A 26,647-nucleotide genomic window follows, 5' to 3' on the forward strand; every position below is an offset into this window, starting at 1 on the left:
AAACTGACCCGAAAACCGAAAAAAATCGGACCCGAACCCAAATCGAATCCGAATAAACCGAAACTCGAATCAAACCGAACCGAAAATAAAAAAGCCGAACCGAACCGATTCTATTTGGGTTGGGTTTTGGGTTCAGTCCCTTAGAAACCGAACCGACCCGAACAACCCGAAGTCAATGGTCAACGTTACAAAACGACATCATTTTGTCATATTTATAATTTTACATTATTATTATTTTTTTAATAAAAAAAATAGTGTGGTCGGTCTCACAGCCGCACATAATTTCTAACCTAATTGACTTAATGTATAAGAGGCGCATTATTTAGCCGTCTTGCTTCCCTCATAATGCGATAGTTTTATTTTAAACCTAATATAAATGTTATGATACATTAGTTGACACTTAGGAAATCGCCAACTCTAATTCGAAATATGATCGATCGACACCAGCAGATGTGATTGGTATATATATTTAGGGACCCCGTAAAAATTTCGTCCGTTTTGGACATGGTTTGACCGTTCGTACCTACGGTTAACTAAAAAAGAGGCGTTTTCACATATTGAAACCCTATTGACCGGGGCTTTGCCAAATATATTTCTTTAGTGCGACCGCGCATGATAGATAACAAAAATTTGGTGATTTCAGATATGCAAACGGCTTTCGGCGTTCGCATATTTGTAATAGGTCCTCCCTTATGGCATAATAGTGGTGTTTTCGATTTACCAAAAATTCTGACGGTTAAATGAGGTCCGAATTGGATGAAATTTTTATAGGGTCACTAAATATATATACCGATTACATCGGCTGGTGTCGATCGATCCCTATAAGTTTCCTTCATATAGTCGCTTCATAATGCGATAGTTTTATTTTAAACCTAATGTAAAGGTTATGATACATTAGTTGACTCTTAGGTGATCGTCAACTCTAATTCAAAATATGATCGATCGACACCAGCAGATGTGATTGGTATATATATTTAGGGACCCCGTAAAAATTTCGTCCATTTTGGACATGGTTTGACCGTTCGTACCTACGGTTAACTAAAAAATAGGCGTTTTCACATATTGAAACCCCATTGACCGGGATTTTGCCAAATATATTTCTTTAGTGCGACCGCGCATGATAAGTAACAAAAATTAGGTGATTTCAGATATGCAAACGGCTTTCGGCGTTCGCATATTTGTAATAGGTCCTCCCTTATGGCACAATAGTGATGTTTTCGATTTACCAAAAATTCCGACGGTTAAATAAGGTCCGAATTGGATGAAATTTTTATAGGATCACTAAATATATATAACGATCACATCGGCTAGTGTCGATCGATCACTAGAAGTTTCCTTCATATAGTCGCTTCATAATGCGATAGTTTTATTTTAAACCTAATATAAAGGTTATGATACATTAGTTGACACTTAGGTGATCGTCAATTCTAATTCGAAATATGGTCGATCGACACCAGCAGATGTGATTGGTATATATATTTAGGGACCCCGTAAAAATTTCGTCAATTTTGGACATGGTTTGACCGTTCGTACCTACGGTCAACCAAAAAAGAGGTGTTTTCACATAATAAAACCTTATTGATCGGGGCTTTGCCAAATAGATTTCTTCAGTGCGACCCCGCATGATAAGTAACAAAAATTAGGTGACTTCAAATATGCAAACGGCTTTCGGCGCTCGCATCTTTGTAATGGATTCACCTTTAGGACAAATTAGTGGTGTTTTCAGTTTACCGGAAATTCTGACGGTCAAACTAGGTCCGAATTGGTTGAAATTTTTACATGGTCACTAAATATATATACTGATCACATCGGATGGTGTCGATCGATCCCTAAAAGTTTACTTCATATAGTCGCTTCATAATGCGATAGTTTTATTATAAATCTAATATAAAGGTATGATACATTAGTGGACACTTCAGCAATCGATAACTCCAGTTCGAAATATGGTCGATCGACACCAGCAGATGTGATCAGTATATATATTTAGGGAACCCGTAAAAATTTCGTCCGATTTGGATATTGATTGATCGTCCATACTTATGGTCAAGAAAAAAGGCGTTTTGACATTAAAATCCTCATTGACCGGGGCTTTGCCAAATGGAATTTTTTGGTGCGACCGCACACAATCGGTGACAAAAATTAGGTGATTTCATATATGCAAACGACTTTTAGTGTTCGCATATTGGTAATGGGTCTTCCCTTATGACATAATAGTGTTGTTTTCGGGTAAAAACTCATCGGGCTTGCGGGCCTCGGCGAGCTTTTCAGATCCACGGGCTAAATGATGAGGCATAAGTCAATTAGGTATGAAATAATCATTAGACTATTAGTTTTTCATCTTTATGTTAAATTTTGTACTTTTAAAATTAATATATAATATTACGTATTTTACATATGGGTAAAACCGAAAAAAAAACCGAACCGAACCAAACCGTACGGATTGGGTTGGGTTGTGGGTCACAGTCTCTAAAATAGAAAAACCGAACCGAACCGAACCGAATTTAAAATTTGGGTTGGGTTATGGGTTTTGTCCAAAACCGAACCGAATGGACCCGTGTCCACCCCTGGCTCACTCTTCTCATTTCAATATTCAACATCTCCATAATTTCTTATTGAGAAGTAAAATCTAAACTCTCTATAATTTTTCAACATCAACTCCAACATTTCCTATTTTACAGATATGTATACTTATTATTATACTAAAATATTATAATAGAAAATATATATGGAGTTGATACGACACAAACAGTAAATAAAATAAAAATTAGTGTGTATATTACAGTAATTATGTCCCAAATAACTTGATGGCTATTAAACTCATTCAAATAAGCCTGAAAACGTTAAATCACACAGTACATGGCAGAAGTAAATAACAGTTCAGTAAATGAGCACACATCAATACACATTACAGCTTTGAGCTCATTCAGACATTCAAGAATATTGGATTTCTGGATCCTTCTCCCTCGCTTTGAGCGCATCCCCCCTTTCCCTTGCTTGAATTGGTTCTGTTCTACAAGGACAGCCACCAGCCAAGATGAATATTCTACATATCGACGCAGAATTGGTGGAAGCTCTACTTCGTATCTCACACATTTGATGCGTAATGACTATCAAAACTCTTTGTTGCTGAAAACACTGCATTTTGATTCCACATTCGTATCTGATATGAGTGATATCCTAATTACTACCAACTCCTCATCCCTTTGTGCATGGCGCACCTCATTCTTCCTGGAGCTGGAGGTCTTCTACAAGCAGACCCTTTAACTGTAGTCGCCCCACAAATTTCAGTGTACTCCCTAGTAATGCGACTTTCATATGAAACAAACTCTCTCTTGCTAGCTGTAGTCGATCCAGTATTCCACATTCCTTTGTGTTCAGCACATCTCTTTCTTCCTTGAACTGGAGGACTTATACAGGTAGAGCCATCACTTGCTGCCGCCCCACAAATTTCAGTGTACTCCCTAGGAATGCGACTTTCATACGGAACAAACTCTCTGTTGCTAGCTGTAGTCGATCCAGTATTCCGCATTCCTTTGTGTTCATCACATCTCTTTCTTCCTTGAACTGGAGGACTTTTACAGGTAGAGCCATCACTTGCTGCCGCCCCACAAATTTCAGTGTACTCCCTAATACTGCGACTTTCATATGAAACAAACTCTCTGTTGCTAGCTGTAGTCGATCCAGTATTCTTCATCCCTTTGTGTTCAGCACACCTCTTTCTTCCTTGAACTGGTGCCTTGGTACATATGGACGCATCACCAACAGCCACCCCACAAACTATGGTATTTTCATGACTAATCCCACTTCCATCCAAAAGTAACCTAGGCTGTGATCTGCCAAGCTTGATAACTTGAGGTATGAGATTCCTGCTCTCCCTATCAGCATAGTCACTGAACTTTCCTTCAGTTGAAGTCATCTTGCTGGACTTTATTCTAATACCAACTTGCTTCTGTCCGAAAGGTAGATGCCTTGGGACAATAGTAGTAAATCGGGTTAGTTTTGAGGACTTTTTCTCAAGTTTCTCAAGTTTCTGAAGGACATCATCATGGCGCCGTGACGCATTTGATCTTGTATTCCATGCGTAATCAAATGTGTCAAGCAGCATCCGTTCTGCTCTCAGCGCCTCACTTTTGGTTCTCATCTGTTTGACAATGAACAAAGAACGAGATGAAATCACTACTAATATTTTTATAACAAACTACTAAGCAGTACGAGTGACAAGCATATACTCACAATTCACTAAATGCATCACAGCATCACCCTAGACGTAGCTCTAGCATACCAGCATGCATGCGAATTAGAATGAAGAATAAACATGAACGTACACAACCATGATTAAATAAATGTTCAAGTTAAGACAGCTAAAAGATTCGTGTTGAGTCTATCCTATGATTGAAAAGCTAGACATAGAATCAGTAACAACTGCAACCAAAACACAGAATCTATAGCAAGCAGTTATAACAATACAATCAGCACAACCAATAAAAATCCAGGAGATCATTACATCATAGATCAAACTTACAGGAGCCCATCTATACACAATGGTGTAGCCTCTTGCCAGCATCTGCTGAAACAATCCAGGCCCCTTGCAGATTAGCTCATACCGATTCCCAAATGAGCATGACTTCCCCAAATGAGCCCCTGTCCGGCCATACTGCCGAAGTCTGGTCGTTACATTATCAGCCTGTCCAACATAAACCGGAACAATTTGATCCGCTTTAATAACACGGCCTGAGCCACTAGGTAAAACAGCAACGCCAAGTTCATACACTCCTGGACTCTCATCGCTAGGCAGATTATGAACTCTGTACCTTTCAGCCCCATCCTTGTTCGCTGAATGGTCCTCCCAGTCACAAGGCCCAACAATAACCTGACTTGCATCACAATTAATTGAGTCAAGAATGTAAACACTATATATAGAACTCGATATTGCCATCTGGTGTGATGAAAGATACATAATTTAAGCACCAAAGTCTTTGTTGTGATCAAAGAAACATAATTGAAGCCCAAAACAAAGTGAGCGTGATCAGGGAATTACCTTCCAATCAAAAAAGTGAGAGTCTAGCTGGGTACACTTGCTTTCTTCCCTCTTCAACCTTTGAACAACAAGGGTTAAGACGTTGGACACCATTGAAGGGGCTTCATCATCAAGTTTGAGTATCAAAGCCATGTTTTTTCTTCTAAATGAGAAAGCCCTATATTGAACTCACTGTGTGCTGATCATAGGATTCATGGAAGCCATCTAGAGATCTATGGATGGGTGGAGGAAGAGACTGCAGGTACCACTCTCACTAGCTTATGAGATAGCAATGAATAAAGGAGCACTGATGCGTAGTACCATTCTCACTCTCATGCATATCCCCTTTTGTTTTGATCTTGTGGGTAAGAATATGACAACCACTTCACTAGCTAAATTATTGGTTGCTTATTATCAAAACGTGTGTATAAAACTATAAAGAACTTTTGTTGCCTACATGTTGGTTAGAATCCAACTGTAAAAGTATTTTATCTGGTGAAAATCTTTCAACTACAAATCCTTAGACTAGTTAACCACTGTCTCATACGATGTAACAACTCATCTCTGAAATGAGCTATAAAATAGCTATTCCTGCACTTCAAAGCACTATAGAACACATGAATGAATCAATTTACTTTTGATGGAAGCAGAAACACTTCCTACTAAATTACTTCCAATACTGCAAAAACATCCAAAAGAATCAAATTTAACAGAAGATTCGGAACTGATACAACTAATTGTTACTAAGATAGATTACAGTGCATGATAAATCATGCCCCAAATTCTCTACAGGTACAACAATAACTTAAAAGGCTATAACTCATACAGATGCCTGAATGTTACAAGATCAGCATGACTACAAATCACTAAATCACAAAGTATATAGTCTTCTATCTTTGGGGGAAAAATTCAATAAAATATCACCTGGAGACTCTTCGTCGTTCTTTGGTATTATTTCCTAGCACCTGTTTCTTTCACAAGCGGTTCTTGTATGGTATTAGTATAGAACAGTTCTGCAAATTAGTGTACAGAAATACATCATGCACATTTTTCGACAATCTCTTCTTTCACTGACTTGGACTTGGATTTCTGGATTCTTCTCCCTTTGTGATCATCACACCTTTTTCTTCCTTGCCTTGATTCTATTCTACAGTGAGAGCCACCAGGCAAGATGAATCCGCATATTGTAGGGCTCTGACTAACACAAACTGGTGGAAGCTCTACTGTTTCATACTTCATATTTGATGCGTCATGACTTTCAAGCTTTTTGTTGCTAATGACACTGCGTTTTGAGTCCACATTGTTATCTGATATCCCAACTGTAATTGACCTTTTAATCCTCATCCCTTTGTGTGCAGCACACCTCTTTCTTCCTTGGACTGGTGGTGTTCTACACACAGAGTCATCACCAATAACCACCCCACAAATTATAGTATTTTCCTGAGTAATGCCACTTTCATCCGAAACAATTTCTCTATTGCTGATAACACTGGAGCTTGAATCAATGTTGCTATGTGATATCTTGACTGTAATCGACCCTGTAATTCTCATCCCTTTATGTTCAGCACACCTCTTTCTTCCTTGAACTGGTTCCTTTCTACATATGGACCCATCATCTATAGCTACCCCACAAATTATAGTATTTTCCTGAGTAAACCCACTTCCATCCAAAACTAACCTAGGCTGTAATCTGCCAAACTTGAAAACGTGGGGTATGAGACTCCTGCGGTCCCTATCAGCATAGTCACTGAAATTTTCCTCTGATGAAACCAGTTTTCTAGAGTTAATTGTGATACCGACTTGCTTCTGTCGGAAAGGTAGAAGCCTCTGAACAATATTAGTAAATCGCATAGGTTTTGAGGAAACTTTCTTGAGTCTCTGAAGGACATCATCAGGACGCCGTGCACCATTGATGCTTGTGTTCCATGCATAATCAAATGTGTTAAGCAGCTGACTTTCTGTTTCCAACGCCTTGCTTTTGGTTTCCATCTGTTTAACAATGAACAAAAAATGAGGCATATCATACATATAGTCCACTTATGTTTTTACTTGTGCAGGAGAACTGCTATTCTATAATGACAAACTGCAATCACTCATAACGGCAAGCACATAACACAATCGGTTTACATTAGTTAATGTGCATATTTAGTAGATAACTGATTGAATACAGGTCCAATCTATACTGTTTAGATTAGTTATTGTATCACTACAGGCCCAATCTTTACAGTTTAGATGAGCTCATGTTTACATTCAGTAGAGAACAGTACTGACTAACTACAGAAAAACGATGCACCTTTAAATTGTATTCACAATCAACTCCAAATAGCCACACCAGAAACCATATAAAAGAGAAGCACTAACTACCATAAATTCATCCATGCTCTTCTATATCCATGATAAACTAACTAGTAACTAGACACAGTATCAGTATAACAAAGCTGAGTGAACAGGCGATTTAACAAGTGCTCGAACTGAAATAAATCACAGCACAAGCCAAGAAAGATTCATCAAAACTGACCCCAATCAGCACAATCCAAGTAAACTTCACTACTCGAAAATCGAAATCAAACTTACAGGAGCCCATCTGTACACAATGGGGTAGCCTCTAGCCAGCATCTCCTCAAACAATCCAGGCCCCTTTCGTAACCGCTCACTCGTATTCCCAACCGCACAGCACTTCCCCAAATGAGCCCCTGTCCGGCCATACTGCTGAAGCCTAGTCCTCACACTATCAGCTTGCCCAAGATAAACCGGGACTACCTTATCCGATCCAGTCCCACGACCCCGCCAAACAGCAACCCCGAGTTCATACAGTCCCGGACTCTCATCTTTAGGCATGTTATGTACTCTGTACCTCTCAGCTCCTTCCTTGCCGGCTGCATAGTCCTCCCAGTCACAGGGCCCGACAAGAACCTATATTTCATCAGAGTTTAATATGTCAACAACGTAAGTAACATGCAAAACTCGATTCTACGATCTGGGTTTGATGAAAGAAGCAAAATTTAAGCCGAAAAACAAGGGAGTGGATTACAGGAAATCGAACACAGAGACAGAAGTGTTAGTCAGCGTGATTAGGGGGATTACCTTCCAATTGGAGAAGTGGGGGTCATGTTTTGTGCGCTTGCAATCTTCCCTCTTCAATCTTGGGAGAGCAGCGGTTAAGTCGGTGGCTACCATCGGAGGGGTTCATGGAGAAGTCAAATGACCGTTGATGACGCCCTTTAGCGGCGCCAAAGATCGAATAGAGGACGAAACTTCAAGGTGCGTGGCATAAGATCTGGCCCGTTTAAGAGGGCTAAGCCCAATTCCCGTTCAATTTTAATTTCTAAAGAGTACAAGTTAAGTTATACAAGAGAATCTATAAAATATTAATCAATTAATGTACAAAAAAAACTGTACATCACTGCAATTGTAAAGTTAGTCAAAGATGAGGTTGATCGATCGAGCAAGTGAATTGGAAAAATACGACCAGAATGATATGCTATGTACGATGCATTAACACATCGTAGAACGGTAGAAGACTCGACATACCAATATGGATTGAACTTATTGTTGTAGCGGAATGTGATCGAGGTGATGGAGGAAATTGACCAAATTAGCATCTCACTAGCTTAATCAAGTTGTAGATAAGATGACAACATGCCAATTCCCAAACATGCAATCAGAAGATATCTATTGATTATGTACAATAATTGGATTAATAGCTAAACGTTTGGCCCTCGAGATTGAGTGATTTGATGGCCGACCATGAAGACCACAATTGTTCTTCACTAAGCAATTGATACGATATTAACGGCTTAATGCATCCTCAATCTTTTGTGTTGAAGCTCCTTTAATAAAAGGGAAAGAGAGATGGGTTGGGACTTTAAAACTTGATATTCGAATATATTGCCATGAGAGCATGAGGTTACTTGCTTATGAATCCATGATGCATTCCATCTTTTGGAGAAAATTAATTGAACAAAAGAAGCAAAAAGAAGCTGACAGAATATGGAGTTAAAAATAATAGAAAGTTGGATATGGTAATCACATGGTGGAGAATAAAAATCACTACTCTTTATGGTTTTGTAAAGAGGTGAAATATCATTTGTACGAGTTATGTTAGTTGCAATAAGCTTAGCACAAACTATTTGTTGACAGGAGCATAACTCTCGCTATTGGATAACTCTCGCTACTGGATCATCTAGACCTGATCGACTGGTCCGCGTGCAGCCGGCCAGCACCAATTGTTGGTCCAACCCGAAAGATTAAGCATAACAGTTGATAGATGTGGTATTATGGCAGTGTGAAAAGAGGCATGTGAATGCCATATCAGCTGGGCATTGATCTGACATCGAAGACAACCCAAAGAGTGGTCCTCTCAGGGGCTATAAAGAACCGATTGTGCCTTCGAAAGAAGGTAATGCCATTCTGACTCCACTTACAATTATATGATACTTTTACCGATCGATTAACAAAAGTATCATAGTGAAATATTTCGGTAACACCGGACATGTTTCCTATTCTGAACTGTTCTAGTAATTAAGGTCTAGCAGGAGAAGAACAAGAAGAAGTCTACGGTTTTGCTACATAAACACTATTATTTTGCAATGAGCTAATACAATACGAAGAATTTGACACATTATGGTTGCATTAATATGAGATCGTCTAGTAACGTTGTGACTTGTGACTTTGTGAGTAAGGACTAAGGGTGCCGGAAGCATTCTTCTTACTTCATGAAATTGAAGGCAAACCACGTCTAATTGGTACACGTTAGGCCTTTAGGTCTGACTCCCATCTCTTAAAGAAACTATAGGGTGGACATAATGTTGGGGTGTCCTTCTCTCCATTGATAACCATTAAGAGTATATCAAATCAACAGTTTCTTATAAACATGGGTTGAATAATTGGCGCCATATTCCTATCAAGCCTTAAAAACGGATGTGATATGGACATTATGTTCTTAAGAGATGCAATAGGCATCTTGATTCTTGATCACTAATGCAATGACGACAGTTTTACAGTACTCTAAAATATGTTTTAATCCATGAAATGTTTGTAGTCAACTTAAGGTTTATGAATTCGACAAAAGCATATATCATCACACAGTCACATTGTTGACTAGTAAAGTGCTAATTGGTACTTGAGTGCACTACATCTACAATTCTATATGAGATATCTTCCTCACCCCCAAATCAAAAGCATATCATACTTTGTTCTTATGGCTTATGGTGAATTTAAGATATAATCCCTTGTTAAATATGTAAAGAGTGAAGACAAACCCTAAATCAATATCATAATCCACTGATCAATTCACTAAACGATATATCCCTCAACCAACGAGGTTTGACTCAATTGGTAATGACGAACTTGAGGTGTATCACCCACACAGGTTCGATCCCCGCTGCCAGTAAATCTCGTTGGCTCGCGATCTGTAAATTTTCCTACGGAAATCCATACCTGAGGGCTGTGTGACATGTATGTGTTCGTCGTAAGTCTTTCAAGATTGAGATTATGGGTATACTCTAGCGATAATAATGTAGCATAACCAAGCTCACACCAAAACTTTTTGTAACAAAAAAAAATATCCCTCACATTCACATCCTTAAGAGCAAGAGAAATCTCCTCCAATGATTGATGCTGTTATTATATTTCCATAATTGGCCATTGTCGTTTAACCTAAAACCTTCTGCTTCCTCTTGTCGTTTCACTGGCTTTCACTCTCGGCGCTTCTTCCTTACAATCAATCAATCATGCTAGACCCGAAGTCAGAATCTACCAACACAAAAGTCCAACTTTAGGCCACCTGCTGGCTGCTGCATCTTCCTCTCTCTCCAAAGACTTGATCAAATTCTGGCTAAAAAACTTCTATAACATTTACACGCATCCCACATGCAATAGGTTAGGCTTGATTTCCATGAAAGACCAAATCTTTGTGCTTGAACTTATTTTTCTCGTTTGTTCTGTTTTGCATTAATCCCAAAGGTTCTTCTTATAGTGTTTCACACAGAGTGAGTGAGAGGGTTTTGGGACTTTGACGTGTCCTTTAACGGAAAAATAAACACAGTCAGTGGTTAAAGCAAGCATTGAAGACAGTGCCGTGTCTTCTTCTTCTACTTTGGTGTGTTGCTTTTTTTTTTTCAGATAAGAAAAGCTTTTTCATTTGGGGGTTTCTGATTCTCAGAGTGATAATGCATGTTTTTCTGTTTCTGGGTTTTGTCTGTTTTGGACAAGCTATGGTTTTTGGATGTGGAGTTTGAATTTTGGGGTGTGTTGAGGAAGTTTTGGAGGGTAAAGCTGAGTATGAAGGAGAACAGGAATTCAATGGTCACTGGGAAGGTTGTGGTGGTTGCATTTAAGGCTTTGAAGGAGATTCCAAATACTGCTCTGGTGTGGGCTCTGACTCATGTTGTGCAACCTGGAGATTACATAAAGCTTTTGGCAGTTGTTCCTTCATATACATCAAGTAATAGTCCTTGTATTTCTTTTTATATAGGAAAAATTATGTCTGTAATTTTCAAAAGAAAGCATGTAAATTGCAGTTCATGTTGATCTTTTGTTCTTCATATTATTGATAAAGGAGGTTCATGTTAGTTCAATTGATTGTTTGGTGTTGCTCTTTTTTTAGGATTGCAGTCACAAGTTAGCTGTTTAAGGGGTTCAGTTATATTAAATGTATGCCTGTAGTATCTGTCACTAAGCGATGTGTGTATGAAATCAGAAGCTATGTTACATAGTGATTTGGCTTTATAATATCTACTAGTACTACTTAGTTTTAATTGTTTGTATGGCATCCAAAACCCGCCATGGCATAGTTTTGACAGAAAGTACTTCACAGGCTTCAAAATTTAGTGAAAGCAGGCCAAGTTGACCAATGCATAAGAGTTTTGTGTTTGATGGAATTTCCTTTTTGTGCTTGCATTTATAAGAACATTGGACGCAAGGCTGATGTTGATGAAATCATGAAAACACAATATGTTCAGGTAATTGGGTATGGGACTTTGCACGATTCACCAGCGATTGCACCAGAAGTCCCCATTGGGCTCTCACAGGAACCATTTCAGATCAGAAGGATGAGATAGTGAACTCATGCTCTCAGATGGTGCAGCAGCTCCAAGATGTTTATGATCCAGAGAAGGTCAGTCAATCAGTGTAGCATCTAGTGCTATTGCTTCATATCCAATATTTATTTCTTCCTAATTTGTTTTACTTCACAGATAAGGATCAGGATTAAAATACTCTCTGGCTCACCATCTGGTGTTGTGGCTGCTGAAGCGAAGAAAGCTCAATCAAACTGGGTTATATTGGACAAGTAATAAATTCAATGCAACCTTAATTTCAAGTATCACTTCCTATAGAAGAAGACTTATTATTACAAGGCATGCCGTTTAGATATCTGAGAACTTCAAAATGGCATCGTCTGTTGATTTCACAATATTAATCTTTAGTTAGCACTTTTTATGCATGAAACTCTTTTACTTCGCTTTCCACATGTTCAGGTTGTAATTTCTTTGTTGTGCAGACAATTGAAATATGAAAAGAAGCACTGCATGGCACAGCTACAGTGCAATGTTGTGATTATGAAAAGATCTGGGCCTAAGGTTCTTCGCTTGAATTTGGTCAACTCTCCGAACAAGGAACCTGAAGTGGCTTGTCATTCATTGTATAGATTAGAATCCTCTCCAGAACACCTAAAGAGCAAGTTTGTACAGTGGAATATAAGTGGAGGGCCACCTGTGACTCCTACTAGTAGTTTTGACCATGAATCACCACTGACTGCGACTGATATGGGATCATCGTCCATATCAAGCTCAGAGATGGGGATTGATTCAATTTTACATTCTGGAGTTCTCCAGAGATTGAAGCAAGAATTTTCGTCTACCAGTGGTAATGAGAATTTAAATGATTCTGACAATGAGGTGAACAATGAAAAGATGGGGGCTTATTTCACGAGTTCATATTGCCAGCCCTGGATGGCAGATTATCTAAGTTCTGATGGTGAATTTTCAAGATATGGGGCCAGAGGTTCAGAGAGACCTTATGATAAATCTATGATTTCGGCATATGGAGCCTTGCTAGATAAGTTAGCTAATTTAAATCGAGAGCCTGATGTTGGAGTCCTGAACTATAGGCTGGATTTGAACTTGAGTAGAAGTGTACGTGAAGTGATTTCCCTACCTAGAAATTTACCTTCTATACCTCCTCCACTCTGCTCTGTATGTCAGCACAAGGCACCTGTCTTTGGCAATCCTCCTAGGTGGTTCACATATGCTGAGTTAGAACTTGCTACATGTGGATTTTCACAAGCAAATTTCTTGGCTGAAGGTGGGTTTGGCTCCGTACACAGAGGTGTCTTACCACATGGTCAGGTTGTTGCTGTTAAGCAATATAAATTGGCTAGTTCTCAAGGAGATCAGGAATTCTGCTCAGAAGTTGAAGTCCTAAGCTGTGCACAACATCGCAATGTTGTGATGCTAATTGGATTCTGTGTAGAGGATGGAAGGAGGTTGCTAGTATATGAATATATCTGCAATGGTTCTTTGGATTCTCATCTATACGGTAGGTTCTCTATGAGTCCTGATTGATGTAGATTGCCAGTATACATTACTCTGGGTACCTTTCTAATAATTATGCTTTATTCACTCATGTTGAATGGTAGCACTGAAATGTGCAGGGAAACACCAACATTCATCACTAAAATGGTTTGCACGACAAAGAATTGCAGTTGGAGCGGCTAGGGGATTGAGATACCTTCATGAAGAGTGTAGAGTAGGTTGCATTGTACACCGTGATTTGCGACCTAACAATATCCTTCTGACCCATGATTTTGAACCATTGGTATGTCATGCTCCTCACCTTTTAAATTCAAAAACTCTTTTCACCTACATGTTGTAATCGATGAATCACACATTGTATGAGTACTCTCTCTTTGTCAAATTGTATGTTCATTACGGATGAGGCTATAGACTCCAGCATGATACGGTACCAGCACCAGTTAATTACTTCTGATTTCAGGTTGGAGATTTTGGACTAGCAAGGTGGCAACCAGACGGAGATATTGGCATGCAAACAAGAGTAATTGGAACATTTGGGTTAGACCTTCAGACTTGAAGCAAAAATATTAGCTCTTATTATGAAATTACAGCTTAATACAAATAGTTTTACCAAGTGAGAAGTCTTGTGTCAATGTAGTTACTTGGCCCCAGAATATGCTCAGAGTGGAGAAATTACGGAGAAAACTGATGTATACTCCTTTGGGGTAGTACTGGTGGAGCTTGTTACAGGACGCAAAGCTATGGACCTAACCAAGCCGAAAGGCCAGCAGTGCCTCACCGAATGGGTATGTATGAGTGAATTGAACTATAGTCTGAAGACGCACCATCTCATATAGTGGCTAAGACTCAAGAAACATAGATACAATTCTTTAGTATTCTACTCTTCTTACATGATGTTTTTATGGTGATAACTTGTGCTTATGCATTTGGTGAGCAGGCACGACCCTTGCTAGAAAAGCACGCGATTAACCAAATGATAGACCCCCAGTTAAGGGACTGCTATTCAAAGCAAGAAGTTTGTAACATGCTGCGATGCGCTTCTTTGTGCATCAGGCGAGATCCTCATTCCAGGCCTCGAATGTCTCAGGTATTCTCATTGCCTCTTCAATTTCACTTCCGCCCAGAATTGATGATAAGCTAACTATAATCTCATCTTGTCTATTTGGCTTCTCATATATAGGTGCTTCGGATTCTGGAAGGTGACGACATTCCTGTGAACTCCAAATCATTGTTAGTTGAGGGGGTTTGACTAGACACTTTTGTAGACAACCTAGATGATACCCGTACATTTATACTTTGAAACAAGAAATGAAAGCAGTGTGTATAGTTTCTACATAGTACAGACTTGTCTGCAATCCATTTCTTAGGAGTTACAAGTACCCCTCTTTCTCATTGGCATGGTTCATTATTTAACTGTATCTCCTCAGCTACTCCATCATGTTTTAACTGGACAATGAACCTAGGCTACAGAGCTACCGTAATCAAAATGACAAAATCCCACAATAATTTATTTAAATTTGGATGATCAATAAACCATGATCATCATTTGTGTATAAGAAGCTTGAGTTTCAACTTTGCGCGGACTGTTATAATAACATTCATGTAGAGGAGCAATTTTAATATCACATTCATGGAGATGAGGAGAAGAGCAAGATGACTACTGGTGATGGTGGTGTGGCTGCTAGTGATGCCGACGAGGTGGTGGAATCATTGGAGCCTCCATTGGATCCTCCCCCTAGTGTGACCCCCTCTGTGTAGGGTGGTTCCGAGGTCATTGTGAAATAAGTTGGGGCCTATCCCAACATGTCTTGTATTGTTTTCATTTTATGGTTAACAACTTCTTCTTTTTTATATTGAAAATGGCATATATTAACTTCCAAAAGGATATATCAAATGGGATTAGAGGCCTCAGTAGAGCACTCCCATCCAACAATTAACTACCACCAATTAAATTTAATAGCCATAAAGGCCCCTGCTCCAAACATTATGGTTAGCAACTTAGAAATTCCTTCTATATTACTGTTTGCCTTGGTTGTTAGGAGTTTTGCATTGTTCATTCTTTTGTTGTATGTGTGATATTTTTAATAAAAAAAAGTAACATAATATGCACAAGCTAGCTTATTTCAAAAAAAGAAAAGAAAAAAGAACAAGCTAGCTATAAAGTGAGTACAAACAGACCAAACAATTAAAAGGAAACAAAGTGTCTTGAGTGAGGTCAGTGGTCGAACACCATGTGTGCACTACAATTCAAACTTAGCACCAAGCGCTTATTCAACATCTACCAGACCTCTCTGCGCTTCTTCTCCAGCTCAGTTTCCGACGCCTTCATTCACCCCTCTGCAATTGTTCACCCCAATGCCTTTCTCGGCCAGGTACTCCATTTCGCTTCACTTCTCAATAAGACCAAGCTACTCAGTGATGCTCGGAAATCATAGTGTGCTTGTGGGTTTTGGTTTTTATGATCAGGGTGTTTCCGTTGGGCCCTTTTGTACTGTTGGGTCGTCGGTGAAGCTCGGAAATGGCTGCCGGTTACATCCCGGAAGCCATGTCTTTGGCAATACTCAACTTGGGGAGAGCTGCGTTTTGATGACGTGAGTTTTGAATGTTATGCATCGCTTAGTTTCTTTGTCAGTTTTGGGTTTCTAGTAAGTTTTGTGCTTTTTGAACGTGGTGAAAACAAAGAGTATATGCATTGTTGGTTTCTGTGTATTCTGGGTTTCATTTTGTGCTTTAAAGTTTTGAACACTTTGAATGTGGCCAGGCAGTGGTGCCATTGTTGGTGATGATATTCCGGGGCGTACTGTGCTGGGTTGCAATAATGTTATTGGGCACCATGCTGTGGTTGGTGTGAAGTGCCAGGACATGAAGTACAAGGTGAGTTTTGATATGTATTGAAGTTGGGTGAATAGGATACTGAAGTTTGAAGACCAAAGTTTGGTGATTTGTGTTTGATTTATGAGTTAGTCAGGGGATGAATGCTTTCTTGATGTTGGGGACAATAATGAGATCAGAGAGTATGCTTCAGTCCATCGATCTTCAAAGTCAAGTGATACAACAGTATGTGAATCATATGCTCATAGCTTGCTCGTTGAATCTTGTGTACTAGATTTCATGCTTTCATTGGTTGTTCTTAATTTTGTTGTGGATCAGGTTATTGGGAATAACAATCTTATAATGGGTTCCTGCCATATTGCTCATGACTGCAAGGTTGGGAACAACATCATATTTGCGAATAATACCCTTTTGGCAGGCCATGTTGTGGTGGAAGTAAGGCCTTACTTTAAATCCATAATCTATTGTTTGAATTCCCTACACTTTCAATTCCTATATCTAAATGTACACCTTAGTCTTTTTCTCCTAAAAGTAGGATACTTGTGTGAGTTTCATTCTACATGCAGAATTTGATGTCTGGTTGTGTTTCATATGTAGGATTATGCTCACACTGCAGGGGCTGTTGTTGTTCATCAATTCTGTCATGTAGGTTCTTTCGCTTTCATTGGCGGTGGCTCTGTGGTATGACATAATCTTACCTTTTACTTCTTTCAATTCATGCTATCCTTTTATGTTGATCATGTCCAAAAGGCACTTGGTAACAGAATGAGCACCATTGATCTAATATCTTGGTGCCAGTACTTGAACAGCGTTTACAACATGAAGTTCACACTCTCTAGTTTCTACCTGCTATATTTTGATTTTACAGATATGAAAATATGCTGATTTATACTTTTACGAGTTTTGCCATAATATATGTTTTAGCGTTCCTTGCAATCTTAAATATATATACTCTTGTTTTATATGCATAAAGATTGCACAGGATATTCCTAAGTACATGATGGTTGCTGGAGAAAGAGCTCAGCTCCGTGGTTTAAACCTTGAGGGTCTACATCGTCATGGATTCACAGTTGCAGAGGTTTGTGTCATTCAAGTTCATTTTTTTCATCTTCATGTGATATTCAATTTTAAAGAGCTGTTATCCATTTTGGCAAGGATCTAGATCAGAAGCCTTAGAACAGCTTACCAAAAGATATTCATGCCTGCTGATGCAAATTCCAGTGGTTTCGAAGCACGTCTTGCTGAAGTGGTATCAATTCAACTTCATCCTCACCCTCTCTTATTAAAATATGTACTAAATATTGTGTTGAAGTTCTTAATCATTTTGCAGGAGCTCCACAATCAATTGTCTCATATACCTGCTGTGTGCTCCATGTTGCAGTCTATCCGTGACTCTTTCAAAGAAAAAAGACGTGGACTATGCAAATTCAGACATTGGAATAGCTCTTAATAGGTGATTTTACATCTATTTGGTGGAAAAGAATTTAATAACTGCTCTCTTCAAAAGAAAAGAGAAAAAAGAAGTTATCATGGGAATATTGAATTTATCATTCATAATGAAAAGTGTCTAAACTCTAAACTCATTGAGAAGGCTTCCTTAAGACATAATTCACATCGGAGAACTAATAAAACATTATCATCATACTTCACCAATTTGCCCCGTGACTAGGGGGAAAGAGAAATTTTACTTCTGAGTAATGACAATTGATGTGGTTTTTGTATCTTCTTTTTGCAGTGACCCAACTGCTGTTGCATTTACAAAAACTGATGGTATGCCTTGATAAAAAGGAAGACTCTAGGCTTTGGTTTCCTTTGTAGTGCAGATTTATACAGTGACCATTCTTAGTATCGGATGAATGCGTTGGTGACAGGGTGCAGTACAGAGAATCAAAGATAATTTTCAAATGCAAACATACTGTAGAAGAGTTAACTAAAGTTGGCTTGCCAAATGTTCCTTGTAGAATTCACTATGCATATCTCATTCAATTTATGAACATTAATAGTTTTTTGGTATTATGCTGCCTTGTAACATTGACCTTGAGATACAAGGGTTGTAGAATAAATTTGGTCTCTTAATTCACATAAATTCTTGGAAATATTAATTTATCCTATGGTTTTTCGGTTACACAATGAGGGCTTTTCTTATCTTTTTTTCTTATCCTTGATGCTTAAGTGAATATTGTTGAGTCCTGGATCACAATTGATGTGGTATTGCCTTGTCTATTTATATCTAGCTAGGTTAATTTCCAGTTTCCTTCTGATCATTATAAAATGAAAGTTTGGGACGAAGCCTCTGAGTATTATTGACCCTGAAAGCTTGGTTCTCTGAAAAGCAAATCTACCTAAAATCTAACATCATTGTGATTGGAATTCAGCTTTCAATATCCATTGGTTTACTTCATGATTTTGATTGCAGATAATGAATTGAAGGTCACTAAAGGTCGGCATATTGACTTTGTTTGTATAAACAAAACGCTAGCTGTTCAATCTTGTGACCTTTGACTACAACATCTTGGTTTGCTTCCGGAACTGAAACTAATAATCAAAGAAATTTCTATTCATTGTTGAATACTCTTCTTTGTTTCTTACACGGAGCTAATATGAATATGTGTATGACTAGCTAACATGAGTGGACTAGCTACAAATATTTCCCTCGTCTGAATTCCACATTAACCTTTCATTTTACAATTTCTGATACTCATTCCACCAGCTCAGGATAAATTCATTGTGTTCTTGTTAGGATTGACTTCAAATTTTCAAAAGCTAAGGTTTCGGGAAACCTTAAGACTGGTGAAACTTTTTCAGTGCGTCCAAATGGTTGGAATTTTCCAAGTTAATTTCCTTATCTGCATAAATCGATTCTTTCTTAAACTTTAACTTGGAAGCAACAACTTGGAAAAAGAACAGGGGTACCTCCTTGTATAGTGTAGAAGAACACTACTACATCAAAATCAAATGTTATACTATAATAGCAGGAAAAAATAAAATGCAAATAGGGTAAGATAATATCTTAGCGTATGTACAACGATATTGAGAGAGACTTTTAAGTACCACCAATGTTCTTTCTCCTACTATTACGATCATTCTTCCTCCATAAAAGAGTAGTACTTGTATAAATTTTTTTTTGGAAGGGGTGGTACTTGTATATTAACATAAGAAGGAATTGATAATGATATCAATATAGACCATCAGTACCTAGCTCTCCTTTTATTCTGTGACTGCTGATATGAAATTATATTCCGAACAGAAAGATGCTCAAGAGTAGTGCTTGTACATTGTATATTCCTCACTGGATTGATATGGCATATGATGGAATGTTTAGCACTAATGGCTTTGTACTACTAATGGTATAATCTATGTGATATGACAATGAGATTATAAGGGCAAATGCGCAGTTCCTAAATAATAATGAGCAGTTGAGATCTTTAGATTTGATTATGACCCTTGTTGAAACCTTGTCCATTCTTTAATTTTCCTTATTTGAACTAATGTATTATGCTCCTTTTGCCATGTTATCTTTGAGTGGCTAATTTTTTCAAATGCTACTCTTTATATTTGTATGACATTTGAGAAGGGAACTAGGCCCCTGGATCGAAGAAAGATAGATTTCAATTGGATATACAGTAAATTTGGATTTGAGAATTTAGGATTTTAGTTTCGATTGGAGACTCATGTTCAGAGATATCCATTTGAAAGTGCTCCACTTAATATGATTACAATTGGCAACTGTAAAGTGATAGAACATGTAATTTGAAAGTTCATGATCATGCATGAGTGGCTTATTTATTCTTTAGATTTGATGCACTGCAATTTCAGTACTTCAGCAAACTCAGGCTGATGGTACACTTATGGCCATTTGTTGTTTGCAAAGTTGTTGCCTTTTGAGTTGGTGCTGGAGCAATTATAGGAATAGAAATTGATTTCCAATCAAAATATTATACACTTTAACTAGAAACACTTGATGATCGATTTAGCAAGTACACCAAAGAATCATATATATGCTTTAATAGTATTTCATGTATGTGCAACTTGGACACTTGGTACTTATATTAATATTCCTTTTGAGTTTGAATGAAAAAGATATCGGAGTCATTTTCAGTTGAAGATGATCTCGATCAAGCTCACCAGCCAATTCTTTCAGCACTATAGCTCATAGGCTATACTGCTATAGCCCCATAACTGGGGATAGGCATTCTGAAGTGCTCAATCCAGTGGAGCTTCTACTGGACCTTTGTCTTTCCATCCCTATTTGATTAGGAATGGAACGCAGTATCTCCAGCTTCAGAAAAGGTGAGAGATGATTAAGCAACACCATGCAGTAGGCCAGTAGCATCCAATCGAACTTAACGTACTATTGGCATTGTTAATTAATACACACTATATATCAAATTATCGGGGTCCCGTAATAATCATGCATGCATCGAGTTTAGGCATGGCAAACTGTTTTTATGCAGAATACTCTTTTATGGGTGCGGCTCAAATGCCATTGGGCAATTAATTATATCGATCAATTACTATAGAAATCAATTAAATCTAATTTCAAATTTTCAATAATAATGAACTGTACATGAGATTGGAAGAACTAATTAAGCTTGAATTATTATCTATAGGACATCAGCCTTTTCTGCTACTATACTGATTAAGGTCCATCTTCAACTTCTCTCATATATAATCTGTTAAATTTTAGGGATAAATCAAACAAAAACAAGAACAAATTGCAAGTGACTTATTATTGTTCTTGGTCAAACAAGAATAGAAAACTTCCCAAGGAGACAAGGACCATTATCCCCTTGTTTCATACGAGAGATGATTCCTTTGTGTAATAATGCCAAATGCATCTCAATATTACATTGATCTGAAGTGTTTCCTGGTTCAGATATAGAAAGAACTAAACAACTTTCAACTGAGTGGTTCCTTATAATTAATTAACTGGATCAATTAATTTTTCCAACTAGCTATAGCTTGAAAATATCCTCAACAACTATTCAAGTTGGCTCTCATGTATGATAATATTATCAATTGCATTACTGAGTAAAACAGAAGTAGGTGGGGGAAGCTATGTATATATCCAATATGTTATATCCCAGTCCCTATCTTGATTTGGAGAAATATACATATGTGCGTTAATTAATTCACCAATATGAGAAAGGACCCTTATGGATAAAGTCAATAGCCGTATATTAAGTTTAATGAACGAACTAGTTTACTAATGAATTTATGGTCCAGTAAGAGATGTTAACCAGTGTTTATATCTTTCAAGGATAAAGAGTTAATTAGGTACGACTTAAGAAAATGATAGAGATTGCCGAATAGATACAAAATTACGCACTGAATTTCTAGAAATCAATTCCTTAATTCTTGTCCAAAAAAATTCCCTAATTGATGATACAGGGGTTATAGAATTTGAGCAATTTCGATTACCAGCAATGGATACATATGGTGATGATGATAAATTTGTTTAAGCTTAGGCCACTTATTTGAATGGTTGATTGAATGCAAGAGTACGGTTTGGTTTGAGTTTGCGATTCCCTGAAAACCTAAATACAAGTCTTAATCATGCATGTAAAGCATTTGAGCATATGTTTCTGTTGACTTATCAGAAAGAACGATCTAACTTTCTTAAATTTTAATTGTTGGAATCTTTTGAGCACATGATTCAATATATCAAGTAATGAACTAAGATCATCGATTGAGGTACAATTCCTATATATACACCCACACATAATTCCTATAGAACTTGATTAGTTTATCGATATTAACTATAAGTTTCAAAGGCCGATCTTCTCTCTCTCTCTCTCTCTCTCTCTCTCTCTCTCTCTCTCTCCATTGATGGAAATACGTATACGTACATATCTATTGAATAATAAGTCAATAACTAGTATATATACGATACAAGTACCTATCTACTTATACTAATTAATTGGCGGCCTTACATGATAAAGGAAATTAAACAATCTTAATTCTTAAAGGTGTCCCAAACTCATGAATGTACGTAGTATGCTACAAACTTCAGAGGACAAAAGCTTTCCTGTATGAGATAAGATTTTTTTTTAAAGAGGAATAGAGAGGTGGTTATAGTAATTACTAAATAATAGCTTCGCTAGTTCTTACTTTGTTTAGAACCCAAGTTGGAAAATATCCAACAATAAACAAAGTCCATCCAATCATCTTCTCTTGGTGTGCATCCATTTTCAGAAATCCCACCCCCCCCCCCCCCCCCCCCCCTCATCATATCATATATACCACCAAACATATTAGCTACCTCTCTATCTAGCTCTCTCTTACTCATCCACATTTCCCTCTCTATCTCTCTCTAGCTTCGTTGGCCAGCTTTGGAATTGTGGTGGTGTCGGCCGTTAATAGTGTGATAGATTTTAGTTAAGGAGGTAGCAATTTCTGCTAATTGTCTATTCAGAAATGGGCAGAAAGTGCTCACATTGTGGAAACATAGGCCATAATTCAAGGACCTGTACAAATTTTGGAGGCAGTTCCACTGCTGCTGGTTTTGTTGGTACTAACGGATTCAGGCTCTTCGGTGTTCAAGTTCATAATCTTGATCATATATCTTCTTCCGTATCTTCTTTTAATGCCATGAACATGATGATGATGAAGAAAAGCTTTAGCATGGATTGCTTGCCCACATCTTCAGCCTCATCCTCATCCCCATCTTCTTCAAGGGTTTCCATTGATAATGAAAACTCTGATCATCACAAAGCTCCTATCGGTTATCTCTCCGATGGCCTCATATGTCGTGCCCAAGACCGGAAAAAGGGTGCCTACGTTTTCCTTGATCTTGCTTTTTATTAACGACCATAGCTAGATTTGGATTTTTAATTTTCACATGTGTTTTTGAAATTATACAAAATCCTATGTGACTATATATTGACGAAAGTAAAGAATGTTCTCCGTCATTTATAGGAGTTCCGTGGACAGAAGAGGAGCACAGAACATTTCTGATGGGGCTTGAGAAGTTAGGGAAGGGGGACTGGAGAGGAATCTCGAGGAACTATGTGACCACTAGAACACCAACTCAAGTAGCTAGTCATGCTCAGAAGTATTTTCTCCGGCAAGCAACCCTCACCAAGAAGAAGCGTCGTTCAAGCCTCTTCGATATGGTACGTGCTTAACGAAGTAAACGAACTATATGTTTCATACACATTATTGATATGTAAATCTACTTTGAAGAATTAATTGATTTTCAGTATGCTATTATTGTAATTATGACAGTTTGGGAGCAAAAGTTGTGAGCCACAATCCAAGCTAAGAAGCATCGATCCAGCTCAATGTGTTAACAGTATTCCATCAAGCCCTCAACATCAAAATCTTCAACTTTATACTACTACCGATATCACATCTGCATCACAAAACCTAAAACTGTTTGATCGTCAGCGAATTCCAGCTGACTACAGCGATTATATTCCTCCCTTAGGCAGTTCATATGATCGTGATCGTGATCGTGCACGTGATCACAGTATGCCTGGATGGATTTACGGGTTGATCGATTCCCAGCTGAAATTCTCAAATGCAGCTTCATCATTAAAACCCAGCACTAGTACTATTCCACCACCACCGTCATCATCAGTAGTACCAGATCATCTAGAGCTGACGCTCGCTGCGCCGGTTAGGCCTTTGGATTTAGATCAAAATAGATCATCGTCATCCCCAACATCTGGCCCTCTCCTTAATACTATAAGTGTTACTTGATCCCAGAATAATAGCAAGCATGAAGATCATTTTTGACGTACGTTAACCCAAGAATCATAGCTAGTACAGCTGAAGAGGATGAAGACGAACATATTATTAATTCATGGGCCTCTTTAATTTATGATATGTTCTTAGTTTTTCTTTCTCTGTCTCATTTCTTTTGAATAAATGGATCCTGTATCCTTGACATCATCATGATATGGTAGTACTTAACTAGGTAGCTAAGCTCTCGATCGTTATTGATTTATGGTGCTTGTGCAGTTGTGCTAACCATTATACTCTGTTAGTTACACGTTACAATTATTGGCAATCTCTATTTCTATTTAATCTTCCATGATCGAGACAACTTATTTGGACTAATCAATTTAATAGCAAGTGATGGCAGATAACATATCTATCTTTTAACTTCTAAAGTCTAAACACCATTTTATGACTAGTTCGGGGAACTTAAATTGGATACCTCACCATTATTGGAGTTTCTGATCACTATGATTATTCTAATCATGGGCTAACTAGCTATAACAAGTTTTCTAAATGACAAGCAACAGAGATAACCAATCAGTCACCTCCTAAGAATGAACAGACCCGACAAGTGACAACTAGAATTAACGTAGACATTGTATAATGTTTACCCATGACTTAATAGAGTCTCGACTCTCGATCATACGTAAACATTACACTTTTCTAGATTGATTAAAATTAACCAGCACAAGTTTGTGGCATGAAATAATTAAGAAGTAATTAAGTTCTAGCTAATATTTGTGAAAACTACAGATCTGGATTCCACCTCTTACTTTTAATTAGCAGCATATCAGCAGCCTTGCATATAGCAGCGACACTTTTGCAGTAGTAGTGAAACTTGAAGGTATACGTACTGAGCTGCTGTACGTATACGATTATAGGGTTCGTGAATATATACCTAGATAGAGACATTACAGGCGTTTGGAAAATGCCAAATGACCATATATGACTTTTACACAACTCTGAACTGGGACCAAAGTTCATAATTTTGGACAATGATCGAGACCTGTAATTCAGGCCTTATTCAGTGTTTTCTGTGCAGCTTCATCAATACAATTTACTGGCTGGTCCAATGTATCACGAATCATACGTAGTTCTTGACTTCAAATTAAGTTCTTGACTTCCATTCTGATGTCAATTTATATTATGCAAATTAAAAGAGGAGATTGAAGTTCAAGTTAATCAATATATATTAATTATGTAATATGTAAATTGCTGCACTAGTTCAGAATGTAGAAAACTATGGACATAGTCGTGTGTGTGTATATATATAATTATATATCCTCTAAATATTCCCCAGACTCAAGATTCTGAAAGATTGAATATTTCAAAGTGTTGAAACTAGTCTATGAAATCTTCCATGACAGGAATTTAGTTTCGTTTTAGCTAATCTTTGAGGGGCCATGTAATGTTGGAGAATATTTTTCTGTCTAGGGTTTTGGATCGACCTCCAGAAAATCCATATCGATACATATATATAGGATTGATCAATCATAAAGACAAAGTGTTATCAGTTTAGTTCTGTGACAACAAAGCTTACACATGCATCGATCGGGTACGTATAGATCGATATTACTTTTAAGATAAGGAAGAATTGAAGCTAGTCCACAAGCTCAAAAGAAAACACAGTATCTCATTCTAGGAGTTTAATTCGATCATGATCGTGTCTGACTGTTCGGTAAAGTTAATTAACACTTAACAGCTTATAGATTTTGTATCTTTGTGTCAATTCCATTAAAAGGACTAGCTAGACGTTCAAGTGGTATAATCCCTAAAAAAAAGTAAAAAAATTATTTCGACATTAATCAAACTCTTATATACTGCTCCATGTATATGTACAAATGCCAAGTTCAACTAATTTGGGTTTGTATGAAGTAAATGTAATCGATCTCGTACAAGTGTACGTATCAAACATAAGTATGAACAAGTATCATAAGTGCTCTTTTAATACTAATTATCTAACATATGAATATATATACGTACACTTATTTCCTCAAACAATGCAACTAGGAATATACCTAGCTACTTGAATATTGGCACTGATATTATAGAATTTACTTAGATCTTTTCTGTCTGTATGTTTCTATTTGTCTGGTTGAGTGAATACGACCTGTCATATATTTATTACAACTTTTAAATTACAGGGACATTTCAGCTAACAATGTCATAGCTTCTTCCATTAATATACCTGTAAGGCTGTAACTATCTCTCTCTGCTGGTGTCCAATTATACGGAACCTTCAGCCAATGAACCCACGTATTAATATGTTCACATGAATCTTGTGGACGATAGGACTTTGTTTCTTATAGCAGATGAGTACAAAGTTTCATTTATCTCTAAGATCCCTAGCTTTTTCCAGATCTAGATATACAAATACAAACGCATTTATATGTCATAACGTACGTGGATGTCATTGTACGTATTGGAAGCTCGATCGGCTGGGATTGAAACACCAAAATGACTTCAATTTGTATACCGATTGTATTTGCTATATATAATTCTATTTCAACTACCATGTTCATTTTCTTGGGTACGTAAT

At 37.6% G+C, this 26,647-nt stretch overlaps 5 protein-coding genes across 9 annotated transcripts; 3 read left to right on the forward strand and 2 right to left on the reverse strand.

Annotated features, from left to right (window-relative positions):
• Positions 1–2,925: 2,925 nt before the first annotated feature.
• Positions 2,926–5,374, reverse strand: LOC126789167 (protein EFFECTOR OF TRANSCRIPTION 2). 2 transcript variants are annotated; one of them, XM_050515261.1, is made up of 3 exons: positions 5,039–5,374; positions 4,505–4,870; positions 2,926–4,141 (listed from the first exon to the last, which is right to left on the reverse strand). In XM_050515261.1, the coding sequence occupies exons 1-3, from the start codon at positions 5,168–5,170 to the stop codon at positions 3,185–3,187; spliced, it is 1,455 nt and encodes a 484-aa protein (XP_050371218.1). In that variant the 5' UTR covers positions 5,171–5,374; the 3' UTR covers positions 2,926–3,184. The 2 variants fall into 2 exon arrangements, with proteins under 2 accessions (XP_050371218.1, XP_050371225.1); XM_050515268.1 differs by having other exon boundaries at positions 4,523–4,870; positions 5,039–5,373.
• A 374-nt stretch (positions 5,375–5,748) lies between these two features.
• Positions 5,749–8,251, reverse strand: LOC126793770 (protein EFFECTOR OF TRANSCRIPTION 2-like). The gene is made up of 3 exons (XM_050520394.1): positions 8,102–8,251; positions 7,592–7,930; positions 5,749–7,006 (listed from the first exon to the last, which is right to left on the reverse strand). Exons 1-3 carry the CDS (start codon positions 8,192–8,194, stop codon positions 6,056–6,058), a joined length of 1,383 nt encoding a protein of 460 aa, XP_050376351.1. The 5' UTR covers positions 8,195–8,251; the 3' UTR covers positions 5,749–6,055.
• A 2,539-nt stretch (positions 8,252–10,790) lies between these two features.
• Positions 10,791–14,936, forward strand: LOC126791698 (inactive protein kinase SELMODRAFT_444075). Of its 2 annotated transcripts, none has more exons than XM_050518199.1 (10): positions 10,791–10,897; positions 10,995–11,462; positions 11,980–12,134; positions 12,214–12,308; positions 12,519–13,555; positions 13,671–13,834; positions 14,012–14,088; positions 14,189–14,336; positions 14,489–14,638; positions 14,732–14,936. In XM_050518199.1, exons 2-10 carry the CDS (start codon positions 11,192–11,194, stop codon positions 14,798–14,800), a joined length of 2,166 nt encoding a protein of 721 aa, XP_050374156.1. In that variant the 5' UTR covers positions 10,791–10,897; positions 10,995–11,191; the 3' UTR covers positions 14,801–14,936. The 2 variants fall into 2 exon arrangements, with proteins under 2 accessions (XP_050374156.1, XP_050374232.1); XM_050518275.1 differs by having other exon boundaries at positions 10,807–11,117; positions 11,231–11,462.
• Positions 14,937–15,752: 816 nt separating this feature from the next.
• LOC126791150 (probable acyl-[acyl-carrier-protein]--UDP-N-acetylglucosamine O-acyltransferase, mitochondrial) lies at positions 15,753–18,498 on the forward strand. 2 transcript variants are annotated; one of them, XM_050517560.1, is made up of 10 exons: positions 15,753–15,923; positions 16,018–16,142; positions 16,317–16,425; positions 16,516–16,608; positions 16,702–16,818; positions 16,981–17,064; positions 17,357–17,461; positions 17,546–17,632; positions 17,714–17,836; positions 18,119–18,498. In XM_050517560.1, exons 1-9 carry the CDS (start codon positions 15,783–15,785, stop codon positions 17,831–17,833), a joined length of 981 nt encoding a protein of 326 aa, XP_050373517.1. In that variant the 5' UTR covers positions 15,753–15,782; the 3' UTR covers positions 17,834–17,836; positions 18,119–18,498. The 2 variants fall into 2 exon arrangements, 1 of the variants encoding a protein (XP_050373517.1); XR_007671791.1 differs by lacking the exon at positions 18,119–18,498 and having other exon boundaries at positions 17,539–17,632.
• A 4,106-nt stretch (positions 18,499–22,604) lies between these two features.
• Positions 22,605–24,274, forward strand: LOC126789512 (transcription factor MYBS3). Of its 2 annotated transcripts, none has more exons than XM_050515690.1 (3): positions 22,605–23,155; positions 23,281–23,498; positions 23,611–24,274. In XM_050515690.1, the coding sequence occupies exons 1-3, from the start codon at positions 22,801–22,803 to the stop codon at positions 24,085–24,087; spliced, it is 1,050 nt and encodes a 349-aa protein (XP_050371647.1). In that variant the 5' UTR covers positions 22,605–22,800; the 3' UTR covers positions 24,088–24,274. The 2 variants fall into 2 exon arrangements, with proteins under 2 accessions (XP_050371647.1, XP_050371655.1); XM_050515698.1 differs by having other exon boundaries at positions 22,606–23,155; positions 23,302–23,498.
• The last annotated feature ends 2,373 nt before the right edge of the window (positions 24,275–26,647 follow it).

This window comes from Argentina anserina, chromosome 1 (assembly GCF_933775445.1).
Source record: "Argentina anserina chromosome 1, drPotAnse1.1, whole genome shotgun sequence".
Lineage (NCBI taxonomy): Eukaryota > Viridiplantae > Streptophyta > Magnoliopsida > Rosales > Rosaceae > Argentina > Argentina anserina.